Source organism: Stegostoma tigrinum, chromosome 39, assembly GCF_030684315.1.
Source record: "Stegostoma tigrinum isolate sSteTig4 chromosome 39, sSteTig4.hap1, whole genome shotgun sequence".
In the NCBI taxonomy this organism is placed as follows: domain Eukaryota; kingdom Metazoa; phylum Chordata; class Chondrichthyes; order Orectolobiformes; family Stegostomatidae; genus Stegostoma; species Stegostoma tigrinum.
In genome coordinates, this window is record NC_081392.1 from 2,817,009 (window position 1) to 2,833,820 (window position 16,812).

General features: G+C 40.1%; 1 protein-coding gene across 1 annotated transcript in view; it reads right to left on the reverse strand.

The window, feature by feature from the left end:
* Nucleotides 1-3,449: 3,449 nt before the first annotated feature.
* timm50 (translocase of inner mitochondrial membrane 50 homolog (S. cerevisiae)) overlaps nt 3,450-16,812 on the reverse strand; it is a 144,406-nt gene continuing 131,043 nt past the window's right edge. The window contains exons 8-10 of the mRNA XM_048522436.2: nt 13,635-13,791; nt 6,999-7,105; nt 3,450-4,036 (exon numbers count right to left, since the gene is read on the reverse strand). Of these exons, the coding sequence (XP_048378393.1) occupies nt 3,935-4,036; nt 6,999-7,105; nt 13,635-13,791 (366 nt within the window). The 3' untranslated portion in view covers nt 3,450-3,934. The remainder of the gene's footprint in view (nt 4,037-6,998; nt 7,106-13,634; nt 13,792-16,812) is intronic.

The following is a 16,812-nucleotide window of genomic DNA, read 5'->3' on the forward strand; positions in this document are numbered from 1 at the left end:
TCCCAACTAAGAATAATTTACTTCATCTCAGCTAGAGTAGATATCGGAGTGATAACCACCTCCAGCATTCTTTGGCTACTGAAGGAAATCAACCTGATCACTATCTTGTGATTTATCCTGTGTTTCTCACAGACGAGGACACTATCATGCTTCAGTCCAAGTCAAACAAATTGTAAAAATGATCTAAGGTTAGCCTCCCTTCCCCAACCAAATGTCCATTTAAAGTCTCACGCAAGTCAGTCCTATTATCAGGTCTAGCTCTGGGATGACCTTGAGTATTTGGAGGATACTCCTGAACTCTCTGGTGATAAATCCTAAATCAAATATCCAAGACTTGCTGGTAGCAACAACTTCAGATGTATCCCAATAAGTTTCTAAAGGGATTCAGTTTCCTAAGGTGGGTCCAAATCACATACTTCAAACTGAAAACTCTGACACTCCTACACTTGAGGTTTCTGTGATAATTTTTTTGTATCTCTCCATAAAAACTACAGCAAGAAATACTCCAAGCAGTCCAACTGGTTTACATCGGCATTTACGTACCACAGAACTGACAGTAACTGTGGTACTAACTTACACAAGCCTGAAATCCTGGAAGATAAGTAAATTCCCCCATTATGTAAACATAATTCGTACTGTGACAGAATGGTTAGCTACCCAACGTGAATTGTTCAGAGATATACAGACTTGGAAGGTCTGGAACTTAATCCCGACTGGGTTATGGACCTCAGACAGAGCAGCACTAAAATTCAATGGTCGAGAGTATTAGAAAAACAATTCAGCCAAGTAACCTGGACATGAATGTTCTTCAGTGAATACTTAAAGGAGTGTAGAAAGGATCATGATTGACAACAGTGCCTTTCAATACTCTATGAGCCTGCCAACACTTACTAATTGAGGACTGCCTAATCGGACAAAGTAGCGGAAACCGACTGGAGCTAGGAGATTCTGCGACAGTGATAGACAAAGAACGAAGAAAATTACAGCATAGGAACAGGTCCTTTGGCTCTCCAAACCTGCGCCATTCGAGATCCTCTGTCTAAACCTGTCATCTATTTTCTAAGGGTCTGTATCCCTTTGCTCCCTGCCCACCCATGTACCTGTCCAGATACATCTTAAAAGACACTACTGTGTCTGCGTCTACCACCTCCGCTGACAACAAGTTCCAGGCACCCACCACCCTCTGTGTAAAGAACTTGCCACGCATAGCTCCCTTAAACTTGCCTCCTCTCACTTTGAACTCATGACCCCTAGTAATTGAGTCCCCCACTCTGGGGGAAAAAGCTTCTTGCTTTCCACCTTGTCTATACCCCTCATGATTTTGTAGACCTCAATCAGATTCTCCCTCAATCTCCATCTTTCTAATGAAAATAATCCTAATCTACTCAATCTTTCTTCATGGCTAGCGCTCTCCGTACCAGACAACATTCTGGTGAACCTCCTCTGCACCCTCTCCAAAGCATCTACATCCTTTTGGTGATGTGGCAACCAGAACTGTATGCAGTATTCTAAATGTGGTCAAACCAAAGCCTTATACAACTGAAACATGACCTACCAGCTCTTGTACTCAATATCCCGTCTGACGAAGGAAAGCATGCCATATGCCTTCTTGACCACTCTATTGACTCGCGTTGCCACCTTCAGGGAACAACGAACCTGAACACCCAGATCTCTCTGTACATCAATTTCTCCTAGGACTTTTCCATTTACTGTATAGTTCGCTCTTGAATTAGAGCATTAAATGCATCACCTCACATTTGCCCAGATTGTACTCCATCTGCCATTTATCTGCCCAACTCTCCAATCTATATTCAAGAGAAAACAAAATGGCCAGGAAATCGTATCGTATGTTCAAGATGATCGAATTATACATCTTCTAACTGTTTACTAAATAAAAGACCAGGGGACTAATCTTGAATGCTGAGGATATGAGGCTTGCTATCATACACAATGGCAACGGAAAGTAGCCAAGTTGCATCTAAATGGAAGATGATTAAGTACAAGATGTTAGAAAGAATACAAGTATTAATGTGAGACAAATGAAAATAGAAAGAGGCTTATGTGGAGCATTAAAGACCAGTGCTATAAAATGGGAAGTAGTGGTATAGCACATTGCTGCCATTATTCTAATTTACTTTGTCATATCCCAATTATGTGGTTATAATTTCAACTGTCAGAGGGAGTGATAAGTGAAAGTAGTGAATAACTCCAGACATCCAGGTAATTTAATGGCTAGTTTAAAAGACCCACTAGTTACAATGGTGTTTGGAGACCAGTTCAAGAGCTTTAGGAACCATATACAATCTCTAATTGCGTATTGGAATTGAAATTGTAATGGATTTTATTTCTCCCCTCCTTTACCAATTAGAAGCTATTCTTTCCCTCAGTAATAAATTTCACTTTCCCTTTAAAACAAAAAATAATTCAATTTTGGTTTCAACATCAGCTAGGTTTAAGCAGAGATTTAATAAAACATCACACATTACAAAGATCAGGAGTTCAGGCTTTTGGGCCAGCCCCACCATTTAATTAGACCACTAATCTGTATGTCAACACCATTTACTTGTTATGAATCCATATCCTCAGGACTCAACAAAAACAACCAACCAACTCCATTCTGGCTCTTAGAATCCACAGCCTAATGCACGAATAGGGTTCCAGATTTCTACTAACATGTTTGTGGGGTGTGTGAACAGTGTTTCCATATATCACTTTTGAATCTTGTGGCTGTAATTTTAAAATTATGTTTTCCCCCTCCCTCACTGACCAGAGGAAATAGCTTCCCTGCATTTAATCTTTAAAAATATCTCAAAGGAACACAACCAATTCTTAAATTAAGCCCACCCTTTTCTCTTGACCATTCCAAAACACTTGTTTAAATCCTCCAACAAGCCTCTCTGACTTGTGTGCGTATGGACAGTGCTTTCAGAAACTTAAGGAGGCCACCTGTCTTATCCCCTGATTGGGGATTAGGGGTATACAATATTAGCAATCCTGAAAAGGGAGCAAGAAAGGAATTAAATGTTAAGTAGGGTTGTATGATTTGTGAGGGATCTAAGCAATTAAGATACCCTTTTAAATTTATACCTTTGAAAATTAATTGATAAGTTTCAAATTGCTCATGCAACACATATGGGTCTGTTGTTAACTAAAATAAGCATAGCCACGACATGCTATAACTATGTTATCACTGCAAACTGGGACTGAAAAACACACAGTTAAAAACATGGAACAGATTCCAAAGATACTTCAATGCTGGCTTTAACTGTCATGAAATTAGTGTACAATTTTATATACCTTGTTGCTTGTCTTCATAATTTTATTAAACTCCTCACTCAACTACGTTCTGCTTCTTATGCACATCATTTACAGAATGTTAAAGGCATGAAACTGTATTGATTGTACAAGGTACAGTATATTTCAGTAGACACCATTTCACAGGCACTGTCTAAAAATCTGTGTGCAGTTTTAATAGTTGGTACATTTAGTAGTACTCTTCACAATGATAAGACAATTGGATTCTCCCCACCCCGAGGTGTAATCACAGTTTAACTGCAGGCTTGTGGAAAAAAAAACAAACAGTTTAAAAAAATCTATTCTTCCAATTAATTAAAACACAAGCTAAAGACAGTGGATCAAATGCGACTTTGCCTTGGTATTTAAATCAAGCCAGTATGTTTAAGATGGCAGCCAATATCAGGACTTGTCATGGGTAATAATGATCATTATTCCACCTCTGCGTGGCCACACGTCTAACCCTACCAGCCAAAGAGCTAGCACTGTATGAAATTTTTTAACCAGAATCGATCCGGTAACAGCTTTCACCATATGCAGAATCTTGCGGTGAATACCACCGTGCTCGCTCCAGTTTGGAGTAATAGGTCAGACTTTTCTAGATAATACAGTAGGAGGGTAGGACTGGAAGTCAGGCTTGTTACTGTGGTTTGGACCGCTGCCATAGTTTGCTTGTCAAAGATCCCAAGGAGAGGCCAGAAGATTTCTGCTGTGATCGCTCAGTTATTCTCTGCTGTTCTTCCTGGTTTTGGGGCACAGAAACAAAAAGGAGGTTAGATCAGTCTTTGGCTTGGCTAAATCCATTCAGTGTTTCAGATACTCTTGTTAAGGGAGGCAAGCTGAGAACTACCAACAACACATTTACATGGTGCGATTTGCAGAGAACACATCATTCAAAGATCAGAGAATCCCTACAGTGTGGAAACAGGCCCTTCAGCCCAACAAGTCCACACCGAGCCTCAAAGCATCCTACCCAGATCCATCTCCCATAACCCACCTAATCTACACATCCCTGAACACTATGGGGCAGGCTAAATTGCCCACCCACCAAACCTGCACATCTTTGGACTGTGGGAGGAAACCGGAGCACCCAGAGGAAACCTGGAGGGAACAAACCCATAGACAAGTGTTCCAGCATTGGAGGTGACAATTTGGACAATGTTTATGGATAGCTCTGAAACAATCCCTGAAGAATGTGCACTGGTCTAGTACCTTTCATGAAGTAGTCAGGGAAACGTAATCCCTATTCTAATATATGGGAAAAAAAATGGCTTCTACATTTCCTAATGATTCCAACAAGACAATAACTAGATTCTTTTTTAAAAAAAAGATGTGATGTTGGTTGAGATAAAAACTGCAAAGTTGGTTGCTCTCCTTCCAATATTAAAGGCAGCCACCTTTTATGTCCACCAGAAACAGCAGAGAGGGCATTACTTTAACATCTCATCCAAAGATGGCATGGTTCTGACACAGAAGCACATGCACACTGGAATGCCAGCCTGGATTTTGTGCTCAGCACTCAAGTGGCACATCATTCTAACTCAGAGTACTATGCACTGCATCATGGCTGAGATGAAGGAGAATTTATGTATCAGTGCATTAAATAAAAAAAGGAGCTGCCAAACAAACAAATACTAGAACTGGTCACATGGAAATTTTGTAATGAAATTTAATAGCTTTGACACAGGAACTGGATGACAATTTTAAAAAAAGATTTTCCCATTTAAGATGGCAACAAGAGAATTATTTTTGTCAGAGGGGTGAGTGTCTATTAAACTGCACTCTCTCCTAACATTTGTAAGGCAGGCATAGATAGATTTTTGGCTTTTAAGGAAATCCAAAGGTATTGGGAGCAGGCAGGAAAATGAAGTTCAGGTCATAAGCAGAACAGTCATGATTTTATTGAATGACTGAACATGTTCTTGGAACTGAACCATCTACTTCTCTCCTAATTCAAATGTTCATATAGGTACAAGGTGAGCAGGCAATACATGTGTGCAATAAATAGGTTTAAAAAGATAGAAATTAATGTAAGAAGTTTAATATTTATTTTTGCAATTTGCAAATTTAGATTACATGAGAAAACAATTTCCTAACTACTTTAGTATCTAAGACAGTGGTAGAAATTAGGTTGCAAGATGATGCAATGTGACGTTATTAAGTACCATAATTATCATTAACAAGTTAAATTTCAGACAAAAGTCTACATTTTATCCAAGACACACTATATAGGATAAGTAGTAATTTGATTATCTCATAGCCTCTTGGAATCAATTTCTTTTTTGTACATATAACTGTCTACATTTACATGGCACAGAACACTAAAATGAATTTCTGGAATAACTACCTACTGCCATTAAAAACATGTCACCATACAAGGTTATTTACATTCATATTTGGGAGGTTGCACTTGATAGGGGCTTTTACTGTCTGTTAAGGTATGCATTACACAGGGCAAAACCTTTCAAAATTACTGTGGTTTAAACCGTAAGGTTAGTTTAGGACAAGCACCCAAGCATAAGGATGCTTTAAACGCAGAAAAAAAACAGGCAATGGATACAGAATAAATTTTAAAAAAAACAATGCTTGCTCTAGTGACAGACAAACAGACAAGGATGTACCAGGGATCAATCCTTAGTTTACTTTAAAATAGCAAATTTCAAATGGGTGGCAGTAAGAATAAAACAACTGGCTTCGCTATTCTGAGATGAGAAAGGGATTCTTGGTTACAGCTCCTGATCACTATCCAACTTGCCATGGGTAAGAATAGAGGATTGTACTCGACCGAGACACCTTCGTGGTCCATCAGCTGACACGAAACATGAGACCCTCAACAGGAATGATGATCAGTCTCTCTGAGCTTCTTGACAGAATGAAGAAAATCTGTCCAAATCAGTCCTGTGGTACACAGGGGTTAAATGGGATGTCTCACTGAGACATACACATTATTGCAGGAAGTGATGTAATGCCACATGACCTGACTGTCTAACAGAACTTATGCCTGAGTGAAACTACTGGACAATAATTGTTAAATAAAACCCAAGGTTTTCTTAGATAAGAGATAATGGGAACTGCAGATGCTGGAAAATCCAAGATAACGAAGTGTGGGGCTGGATGAATACAGCAGGCCAAGCAGCATCAGAGGAGCACCTTTGTGCTCCTAAGATGCTGCCTGGCCTGCTGTGTTCATCCAGCCCCACACTTTGTTATCAAGGTTTTCTTAAGTTAGCAGTGTCATTTTGCAGCACAGAATCAAGACTATTAGGATTTCAACTGGCACAGCATGGAATTCTAGGCTAAATGATCACTGAAACAGAGGCACTGAAAAAAGACTGGGCAATCTCTGGGAGAGAAGTGTCTCTTAGTAACTTGCTGCTCCTCACACAGATTGCCAAATTTCTGTTGTTAGCCTTACTGTGAACATTGATGGCTCTACAACTTCCAAAATGGGAAGAGACCAAAAAATGACTCCCAAACAAGTGACTTGGACATAAATGATGATTAAGTAATGTCACTATGGTCCCATAAGACTGCTCTCTTATTAGAGAGAAACAAATTATTAATCATGGTAAGTGCAGCATCAAGTAGTCAGATAATAAAAACCTGACAAAACAGGTGTCAATAATATTGAAAATTAATTTGCTTACTTTTGCATTGTAACAGTACTGTGATAAACTTACATCCTGATAGAGATTAACTCTCACCTGCGCTAACAGTTCTTGTCTCTTCTTAAATGCTTCAATTGGATCATCTTCTAGAGCATAGTTCTCCAGTACAGTTCTTACATCTTCAACTCCATTCATTGCAATTGCTGCAATGCAATACAAGAGAAAGTGAGGTAAGGCTAGTGCCTTCTTCATATGACCACTCATAAAACATTTAAAAAATCACCTTAACCAATTAGAATGAAAGCCTGAAATCCAATACAGAGCTAGAATGTTTCATTGTAGCTCCAAGAGAAAATGGCTCCAAGGATGTTGTCTGGATAGTTCCATATATAAATATATAGGGTTTTGATTGTTAGATCTCACTATCAAAAGTCCCTGTTCCAAGTCTGAGCTGGGACAGTAATAGGTCAAGTACAATGGGTCTCAGTTTGTTTGTTTGTTTGAGGTGGAATAAAAATATCAGTTGCACCCAATCCAGTGATCCTTGCTGTCTGAACTTCAGATGAGGTTAGATCAAATTCAGCTGTGATAGTCTCCAAGCTCATTTGCCACGGTTATGCATTAGAACGCCAACTTGGCCAAGGTGTGGAAGACTCCTGATGGATCCATATCTCAATACATTTCATTGTAGTCAGAAGAAAGAGGAATTATTGTTGGCATGGGTAAGCGTAAAACCAGCTTTAGGATTGTTCTCTGGCCTGTGCGGAGTTAGCCTATTATAACACTTACAGGAAGTAAAGTGATCCCTTTGAGCAACAGCCGAAATATTTCTCCTTCCCAGAGATGGGTGCTAGGGGAATTTCTCTTCAGAACACCAGCTAAGTCACAGCCAGTTTCAAAGAAAGAATGTGGAATTACCTGGCTGGAATTCTGTCGAGCTATCAAGGGAAAAGGGCAGAGAAATGAAACAATAAAACTTGCATCTGTAAAGTGCAAAGTGCCTTTGTTCCAAATATATCCTGTTGCAATCAATAGTTGCTTTTGAACTATAGTCATTGCTGTTGAGCAGGCAAACAAGGCAGCCAAAAAACAGCAAAAGGAGATCAATGACTAGATAATATTTCTCTTTTAAAAATTACGGCAAAGCCTCTATCAGACACCTTCAGTATTGGCACAAGATGTTCCTTTATTTGTGTGCCCCTATGTTCAAAATGATTATTGTAAACATTGCAATAGCAAACAAACAAACGTGAATAAAGCACCAAGGTTATAATCAGTTAAAATACCTTGCAAGAATGTTTTGACTGGCTGTTGCACACACCACAGAACGTACCTTACATAATAACCTTGCAATTTAAACTCACGTTTCATTTTGAACTGCTTTCACTTTGTGCAAAGTGGACTTTCAGTAATGGCCTAAGTTTCTCAGTTCTACTTGGGAAATCTTGGAACGGATCGAGAAAATTTGAGAGAGAAAACATACACATCTCTTGAGTATTGGGATCAAAGTGCAGATATTTTGGTTAAGCAGCAAGGTTGTAGGATGGCAGATTTGTGGGTTTGCCCATTTTAGAAGGCAGAGAAACAGGTGTGAGACAGCAAAATGTCCTCTGACTTCCCCCAAAGCCAAAGCTCCTCAAAAGGAGAGGATTTAATATTGGAGGGAAAGATGATGGTAACAGGGTAAAGGTAAGACAGGAGTGAATGAATGAGCATGCTGCCGGGCAGGAAACAACAGCCCCTTCTTGCTGCCTGTACCCACTTTATTCAAAAGGTTGGTGAGCTCAGCTCAAAAGGAAGCAGTGGATTTTGAAACAAACAACAGAACAGGCTATTCAAAGTCAAAAGGAGTTTGCTACGAAGCTTCCAGACAGTGAGAAATCCCTTGATTCTGAGCATAGAGCCATACAAGTATTTAATCTCACAGATAAGGCAACTTCTCTGTTGCTAGAGATTCTGGGTAAGGAGGTTTTCATTCCACAGAAAATATTTTATCAGAAAACAAAACCTGTTGCTGCCCTGCCCTCATCTAGGTGTCCTGTGTTTTAAGTTGCAAAATTTCTCAGTGCATGCAAGATTGGCAAATGATGATGAACAACAGAATGCCCATGATTTCAAAATACCTCAAATATGCATATTTTAATCAAGCAGGTTACTGGGATCACCGAATATCTGCTATTTGGGGAAGTCTGTTCTACTGATCATTTTGGACAAGTTTTTAAATTCACTTTAAATTTGATACTGGGTACCAATTAAGGAGATTCCACCATCAATAGTGTGCATTTCCTCCATGAAACTTTAAAGAAATGAATCATTTGTCCAATGCCAATTCAAACTGCAATCTACCAAAGATTAAAATAAATCCCTTCGTACAGCATCTTGGTTTGTAAAGTATTTCAGTTAAATAGTCATCCTTCATTCACATGCCAGACATTAAATGTCAGAATCATACAGAATCGAAACAGACCCTTTGGCCCATCCAATGCTGACCAACAAATTACACCAATCTCAATTACCTGCACTTGGTCCATTGCCTATTATGCCCTGGCATTTTAACTACTCATTTGGATGCTTCTTCAATGTTGCGTGAGTACCTGTCTCCTGCATGCTCTTACCTGTCACACTGAACTTATGTCAATAATTAGAGGGTCACAATTTCAAGACTGCTAGCAAAGGAGCTCAGACTAAGGTGCAGAAAAGCTTCCTTACTCAGACACGTTAGGATTTGGAATATGCTGCCTGGGAGTGTGGTGGAAGTAGTTTCTGTAGGTGGTTTCAAAAGTGAGCTGGACATATATTTGAAAAGTGGTGAATTTAGAGGGCTACCAAGATAGGGTTGGAGAATGGAATGAGTTAGGTAGCTCTTTCAGGAGCTGGTACAGACATGATGGGTCAGGTGGCTTCCTTCTGTACTGTAAATTTATATGGTTCTAAGCCCTCTGGTCTTAGGCACAGCTGCCATGAAGAAAAGAATCTAATGATCCACTCTCTCTCAATTTTATATAACTCAATCATATCTGTCCTCAGCTTCCCCTGTTCCAAGGAAAACAAACACAGCTTATCCCCAAAATTGAGATTTTTTAAAATCTCAGTCAACATCCTGGTGAGAGAGAGCAAGAACTGCCAATGCTGGAGTCAAAGATAACACAATGTGGAGCTGGCGGAACACTGCAGGCCAGGCAGAAGAGTAGGAAAGCTGACATTTTGGATGATAACCCTTCATCAGAAGGTTTCTGAAGGGTCCCGACCTGAAACATCAGCTTTCCTACTCCTCTGATGCTGCCTGGCCTGTGTTCCTCCAATATCCTGGTGAGTTTCCTCTGCATCCACTCCAGTGCAATTATGTCCTTCTGATAGTGTGGCAACCAGAACTGCTTTTAAATATTCCACCTGTAGCCTAACCAATGTTTTATAAAGTTGTAGTGGGACTTCCTTGCCCTTATATTCTATGCCCTGCTTAATAAAGACAAGCATCCCATTTGCCTTCTGCACCATCTTGTCTACATGTGCTGACATCTTCAGGAATCTAGGGACTTGTAATAACAAGATCTCTCTGTTCTTCAGAACTTCCTAGGGACCTACCATTCATTGCGTATATCCTTCCCTTATTAGACCTCCCAAAATAAATCTGGATTAAATTTCATCTGCCACTGGTCTGCCCAATTTATCAGCTGATCAAATCAGACTGTAGCCCAAGATCAGCCTCCTATCAACAACAGGACCAATTTTCATGGCACTTGCAAGCTGACTAACTCACATCCAAGTCATTAATGTACATGTCAGACTGCAAAGGTCCCAGCACAAATCCCTATGGAATAACACTGGTCACAAGCTTCCAACCACAAAAATATGGTTTCCTTTATCAATAATGCAATGCTCCCACTTCCCTTAATCCCTTCCTGTTGCACCTAAAACTTTTACACCTTAGAATGTTCAGGTGGCTGTCCTGTCCTTTCTTCAACCATCTCTCAGTGATTGTTACAATATCATATTTCGATTTGCTGATCAGTCTAAATTCATCCACTGGCCCTTCAACTTCTTGCATTAAAATAGATGCAGTTTAGTTTTCTGAACCTCCTGTGTCTTCTCTGCATATTGGACTGTCCTAACATCCCTTCTATATCTGACTGGACCTTGCTCCCTACTTTACACCTGTGCCCCACCCTCTGCCAATTTGATTAAAAGCTGCCCAGTGGCATGAGCAAACCTCCCAACAAGGAAATTGGGGCACATTCCAGTTCAAATGCAACCTGTCCAGCTCATACAAGTCCCACCTACCACAGATATGTCCCAATGATGCAAAAAATCTAAAACCCTCTCATTTACACCAGCCGTTTAGCAATGCTTGCATCCTATCTTACTATTTCTATACTGAGTAGCATGGAGCACTGGAAGAAATCCAGAGATTAGAAGTCTTCTTCTTTAATCTACAACCTAACTCTAAATTCCTCTTGCATGACCTCACTTATTTTTTTAAAACCTATGTTGTTAGTATTGACATGCACCATGACTGCTGGCTACCACCCTTCAGAACGGCCTGCGGCTACTCAGACATTCCCTGACCCTGGTACCAGGGTCATACTATTCAAGAATTTCATGCTGCCACAGAAATCCCCTTACAATTGGGTCTCCTATCACCTCAAGTTCTCAGTCATTTTCCTCCCCTGCACTTTTAGCTTGTACAATAACAGTAAGTGCACCCCAAAAGATATTAATTGACTGAAGTATTTTGAATAGTCTGAACTTGTGAAAGGTGCTGCACACACCATCTCTTATCTACTGAGCTGTCAGGGAGCACAGGTTTTGAGTTGAATACGCTTCTCCAAAACATAAAATTTATGAAGAATAGCTCCAGTTTCCGAGTTATCAAGATAAAACATTAAACATATTTAGGTTCAGACAGGAGCATCTCGAGATCAGGTACGTTCGTGTTTGAAGTACACTGTCCGAGTCACATCAATGAGGCCACGGGGAGTGAGAATGGAACTTCAAATCACTCTCCAAGTAATTAAATAAAATTACGGTGACATCTCTGCCTCAGTGAGAATGACGACTTTAGGGAAGTGTTTCAGTGGGAATTCATTCCACCTGATGCAGTAAGCTATGTTGTAGGGATGCTCCAGGTTCATGCACTTCTTCCTAGTTTTCAGTCTATTATGCATTTAAGTTCATCACCAAGAAGCATCTAACAGTAGATCATATAATCTCCCTACAACAAATAGCAATTCATTTCAATCCTTGCTGTCACATTCTTGAACTGAGACACTTAATCATGAACTCCTTTCATCCCACCCTTACTTGGCTGGGGTGGGGGAAATGCTCCCAGGTTAGGGAAGCGACAGCAGCCAGATGACCTCTTCTGATTCAGTGACTCTCTGTGGGGAACGTGTGAACAACTGGTTGCTCATAATCCAGCAAGTGACTTGGCTTTAAGTCCTCAAACCCTCCCGATTTTCATGAGGAATTGTTTGGTTTCTAGTCAGTTTCTCAATACCATTAAAGGCATTCAAACACATCCCTCCACTTCTCAAGTGCATTATTTAAATTCTCATGTCCCTCAAATGATTTTATTTCTGTTGAACAATGTTTTTGTTCATGTTACAGTTGTTAAGCCCTCTGCCTATCATGATGTAGATACAAGAGGGGAAACTATTCAAAAAAATAGTTGTGAATTGTGGCTTGTCAGGCTGGGGCCTGATGTCTGTAAAGATGCAATCACGTCAGTGAAACAGAAAGCACAGTGCTGCTCATATTCTGAGCTGAACAGGTCAGCCAGCTCACAGGCTCTCTCTAGACAGCAGTTAAGTACTGAAGCAGCACCTATTTAGTTCAGACACATACTGTGAGAAGCATCTTATGAAAGGCAGCTTGTAGTGGGCTTTTCACGTACAATGGTCACTGGGTAATTTGCATTACAGGGTTTCTTCTGATGTTACTCTTCCCAGTGAAGCCAACAGTCTGATAGAAAGCAGAAAAGTCTATAGCTTAGGTGCCTTGGTGTTAAATTTAATGCTAATAAGAGTGGGACAAAATTTAGCTCAATACAATGCAATTTTAAACACACCGGATCCTCTTCAAACCTTCAGTGTCACAGCTTCTCTTTAGCCTTTGTGACCTTCTTACTAGAGTTCATTCAAAGGCACAACAAATATTTAACTCATTCATAACTAAAAGGAGCCATTTGGCATTGTTCCCACCATGGACCTTGGTCCTAAAAAGATGCCAGATGGCATCACTGCAGCTGCTTGCAGCAACATGATCTATTGCAAGTGGCATCACAATGGCAATGCGTGGTGAATGAGTTAATCTACGTCAATAGTGAAAAGAGGAGGAAAAAAATACATTAATAAAACACAAAGGCCAAATAACCAGATTGTCATAATTGACCCAAAGGTCCTGGGCACATATGCCTCCTTGCAGCTTTCCTACGATTCACTGTTAAGGTACCAGTTGCAGTGTTTGTTATGCAAACTTGTAGAGGTTGTGTTTGTTCAACTACAGAAGGTGGGTGGTGGGGGCGGGGGGGAAAGAAAATGGTGGTGGTGGTAGTAGTTTGGAAGGGGAGGGACAGAAGACCAGTATGGGAGAGGGAGGGGGCTTAAGTTCAGACTTTTTAAAAAGTTATGCGACCATCAGCTAATTTGACTTGGTGTCATAACACTTTCGAGGGAAGCTCACTAACAAAAATCCATAGAACAAAACATTACCAACCAGCTGGCAGATGGAGCTTACTTTTCAGGAATGCTGCAAGTTCATACAAGGTTCGGTCATCAGAATTTCCATCCCATTTCTTTAGTGCAATACCATTGAACGGCTGGAGGCTGAAAGCTTCTTTTTTACAGTCCACAATAATAACTTTGGAAGGATCCCTGTTCAAACACGACACGTCCTACAAAAGAAAGTTATGAAAATTCCACACACAATCAGAATTCAAAGGATTCAGCTAAGGCAGCGGTAAAACCAAGCAAATAAGTTTCACACTTGATTCAAGTGGTCAGAGAATCTTAGCACGTGCAATGTTAGCCTGAGCTGTGTTGTTCCAATGGATGTTAATTTTGGGGGGAGGGATTACAACTAGTAGCTGTGGAAAAGCAGAATCAAAAAACTTGTAGGTAGAAACAGGAATAATCTGTTTGATTGATTCTGCTGTGTTTTCTGATCTTAGCAGTTGGAAACTAGCTTCACAGCAAAGTCCAGTGAAGAATTTTTTGTGGCAGGGAGAGGGTGTGGGATGGGGAGGCAGTGGTGATGGTGATGTTGAAGGGCAAAGAGAGGAAGAGAGAATAGTCAAATATCACATATCAAATATGTGATATCAGAATATCAAAAACCCATCTGGTCTCAAACAAAATGCTGTCATTTTTCTTTAAATCAGAAAAATGTGGAACTTCCTAATTAATTGCAATTAAATCTACACAGTCTACATAAACATGCAGTGTGCTAAAGGAGCAATTTTACATCTTGCAGAGATAGGTTAGCATATTTCTACTTTGTAGGCATCAGATATAAAACCATGATCAAGTTCAACGAGGATGAAACTTCAAATGATGTGAAAATAATATCAGATTTCTACAGTAACATTTCATTTACATAAGAAACAAACAGCTCTAGAGCTGTCATCATTTTGTGAAGGTCTCCACGTTACCCATTGATATATAACCTTGGAAATGAGAAATGTGCTTAACATACGACAAAGATGAAAGGCTCGATGTCAGGTCTGAGTAGTGTTAAGTAACTTAAGCAAGGATGACTGTAGGCAGGAGCGCATCATTGTGCTGACTGGCATATTCAATTCATCCTGTTTATCACTACAGTTTCTGTCTCGCCAAAAGCACTGAGCCTGCCTTGGTCAAGCTGATCAATTCCACTTGACTTTAACCGCGGCACAATATCAGTCCTCATTATTAACCTCAATGCTCATCACGAACAATAATAAGGCAGGCCATTTGGTTCTTCTAGACTGCTCTGCTATTCAATAAACTGCAGGTTACTTGCTAAACTGAGTATCAGTTTCCAGCCCAACCTTTCAAGTCCAAAATGCACTGGACTGAAGCTTAAAAATTGGACTACACAGCATAAAAGACTCAAATTTCTCATTTCAGTCCTGAAATGTCAACCATCTGATGATCATGCTACCTATTTTAGACTCTCTTGACTGGGAAAACAGATTCTCAGCATCTACTCCGTCAAACCCCAATCTTACATGAGATCACCACTTATTCTTAAGCACTTGAAAATATAGACTCATTCTACTCCATCTCCTCATAGGACGATCCCCAAAATCAATCCGGTGGACCGATACTGCATCCCCTCTAAGAGAGGACAAAACCAACTACAATGGTCAGTTGCAGGAAGGCTATTTTACTCCTTACACTCCAACCCTGCAGCAATAAAGGGCAACATTCTGTTAGCTTTCCACACTGCTTATTGCACCGTGATTGGTGTACAATTGCACCCAATCCATCTAAACACCAACTCATGATTTAAAAAAGATTTTGCAATCTCAAAAGTAACTTATATTTCTTTACGTTACACTTAACAGCTCTTGAAGAGATTCTTGCGGGGGGCGTAACCATATGCAGTCATTGACCGAGTGTTGGCTTGGGGTTGGGAGGCAGCGTGGTTTGAGTTACTGCATGCTATAGCTTCCATAAACATGTTACTAATCCAAAAGGATTATGGAAATCTCATGACCTCATCCTCATTCACTCCACTTGGCTGCAAGCTGAGGATTGGAGAATTCATTAATAGCTTATGACAATAACTCAACTTGAACCACACCCACAATGACAATGTCCACATCCAGAAGTATCACAAGACTGTTTTCAGCCATTATCATGCAACAATCCATTCAGTGATCAAGAACAACTGGCATAGCCTTTACAGTTGGTGCAGGTGAGATTTCCTGGAATGGTACTAGGGCTGAAAGGCCTCAGTTCTATTGAAAAGGTGGGGCTCTTCCCCTTAAAGCAGAGAAACTCAGAAAATTTGAATGGGAAAGCCAAACTCATTTGCAGTTTCAGGGAAAGAGGAGTTTGGTAATCAGAGGATTCAGATGAATGGCAGGAGAACCAAATGAAGAAGTTAACTATCCTGAAAAAGTGGTGGACACAGATTTCAATTGCAACTTTCAAAATGAATAAGATAAATTCATGAAGGGAGAAAGCTTTTACAAGACTGTGTAAACAGTAGGAGTGGCACTAATTGTAGTAGCCCTATTAAACAGATGGCATAGTAATGACAGGCCAAAGGTGCTGCATCATTCTAACATTTTATAACTTTAAATCAGAATCACAACAGTATCGCATCTGCAGTGTACCATGCTATATATCTGGTTTAATTTTCTCCACATCGTGTCTAAAGATATTGGTTTCTGATATGGGACAGTTCATTTGGCACCTCATTCAACTGTATGTTCTTCCTACTGAACCAAAGCAACACATTTCAAGAGGTTCAGTCAGGTTTCAAAGTGATGCTCAATGTTACTTTCTCACACTTGTATCTGCAAGAATTAGCGATTGAAGTGTTTCCCTTCTCCATCTCACAGTCTGGCCAAGCTGAGCTGAACCAATTCAGAACACAACATACCATCTTAGGCTATGGAATGGAAAGCAGCCCAGTTCCTGGTCCATGATGGTCATGTATTAAAACAAACCTGGAAATGCACATGCATGTGGACAGATATGGATTAAAGGCAGGTTAGACTGTTAACACAAATGGTTAAACTCACATGAAACATATCCACTCAGGTGCAGCTGAGAAAAAAATTAATACCCCGATGCATGAGTTAGCACCTTCAGGGAAAAAGATTGGAATTGAGAAAACAGAAAAAAAGTGAGGTGTACGCAACATTGTAAGCTACCCAGCTTCTTTAAAAATTGCTCCATAAAACCAATTTAAATCAAAGAGT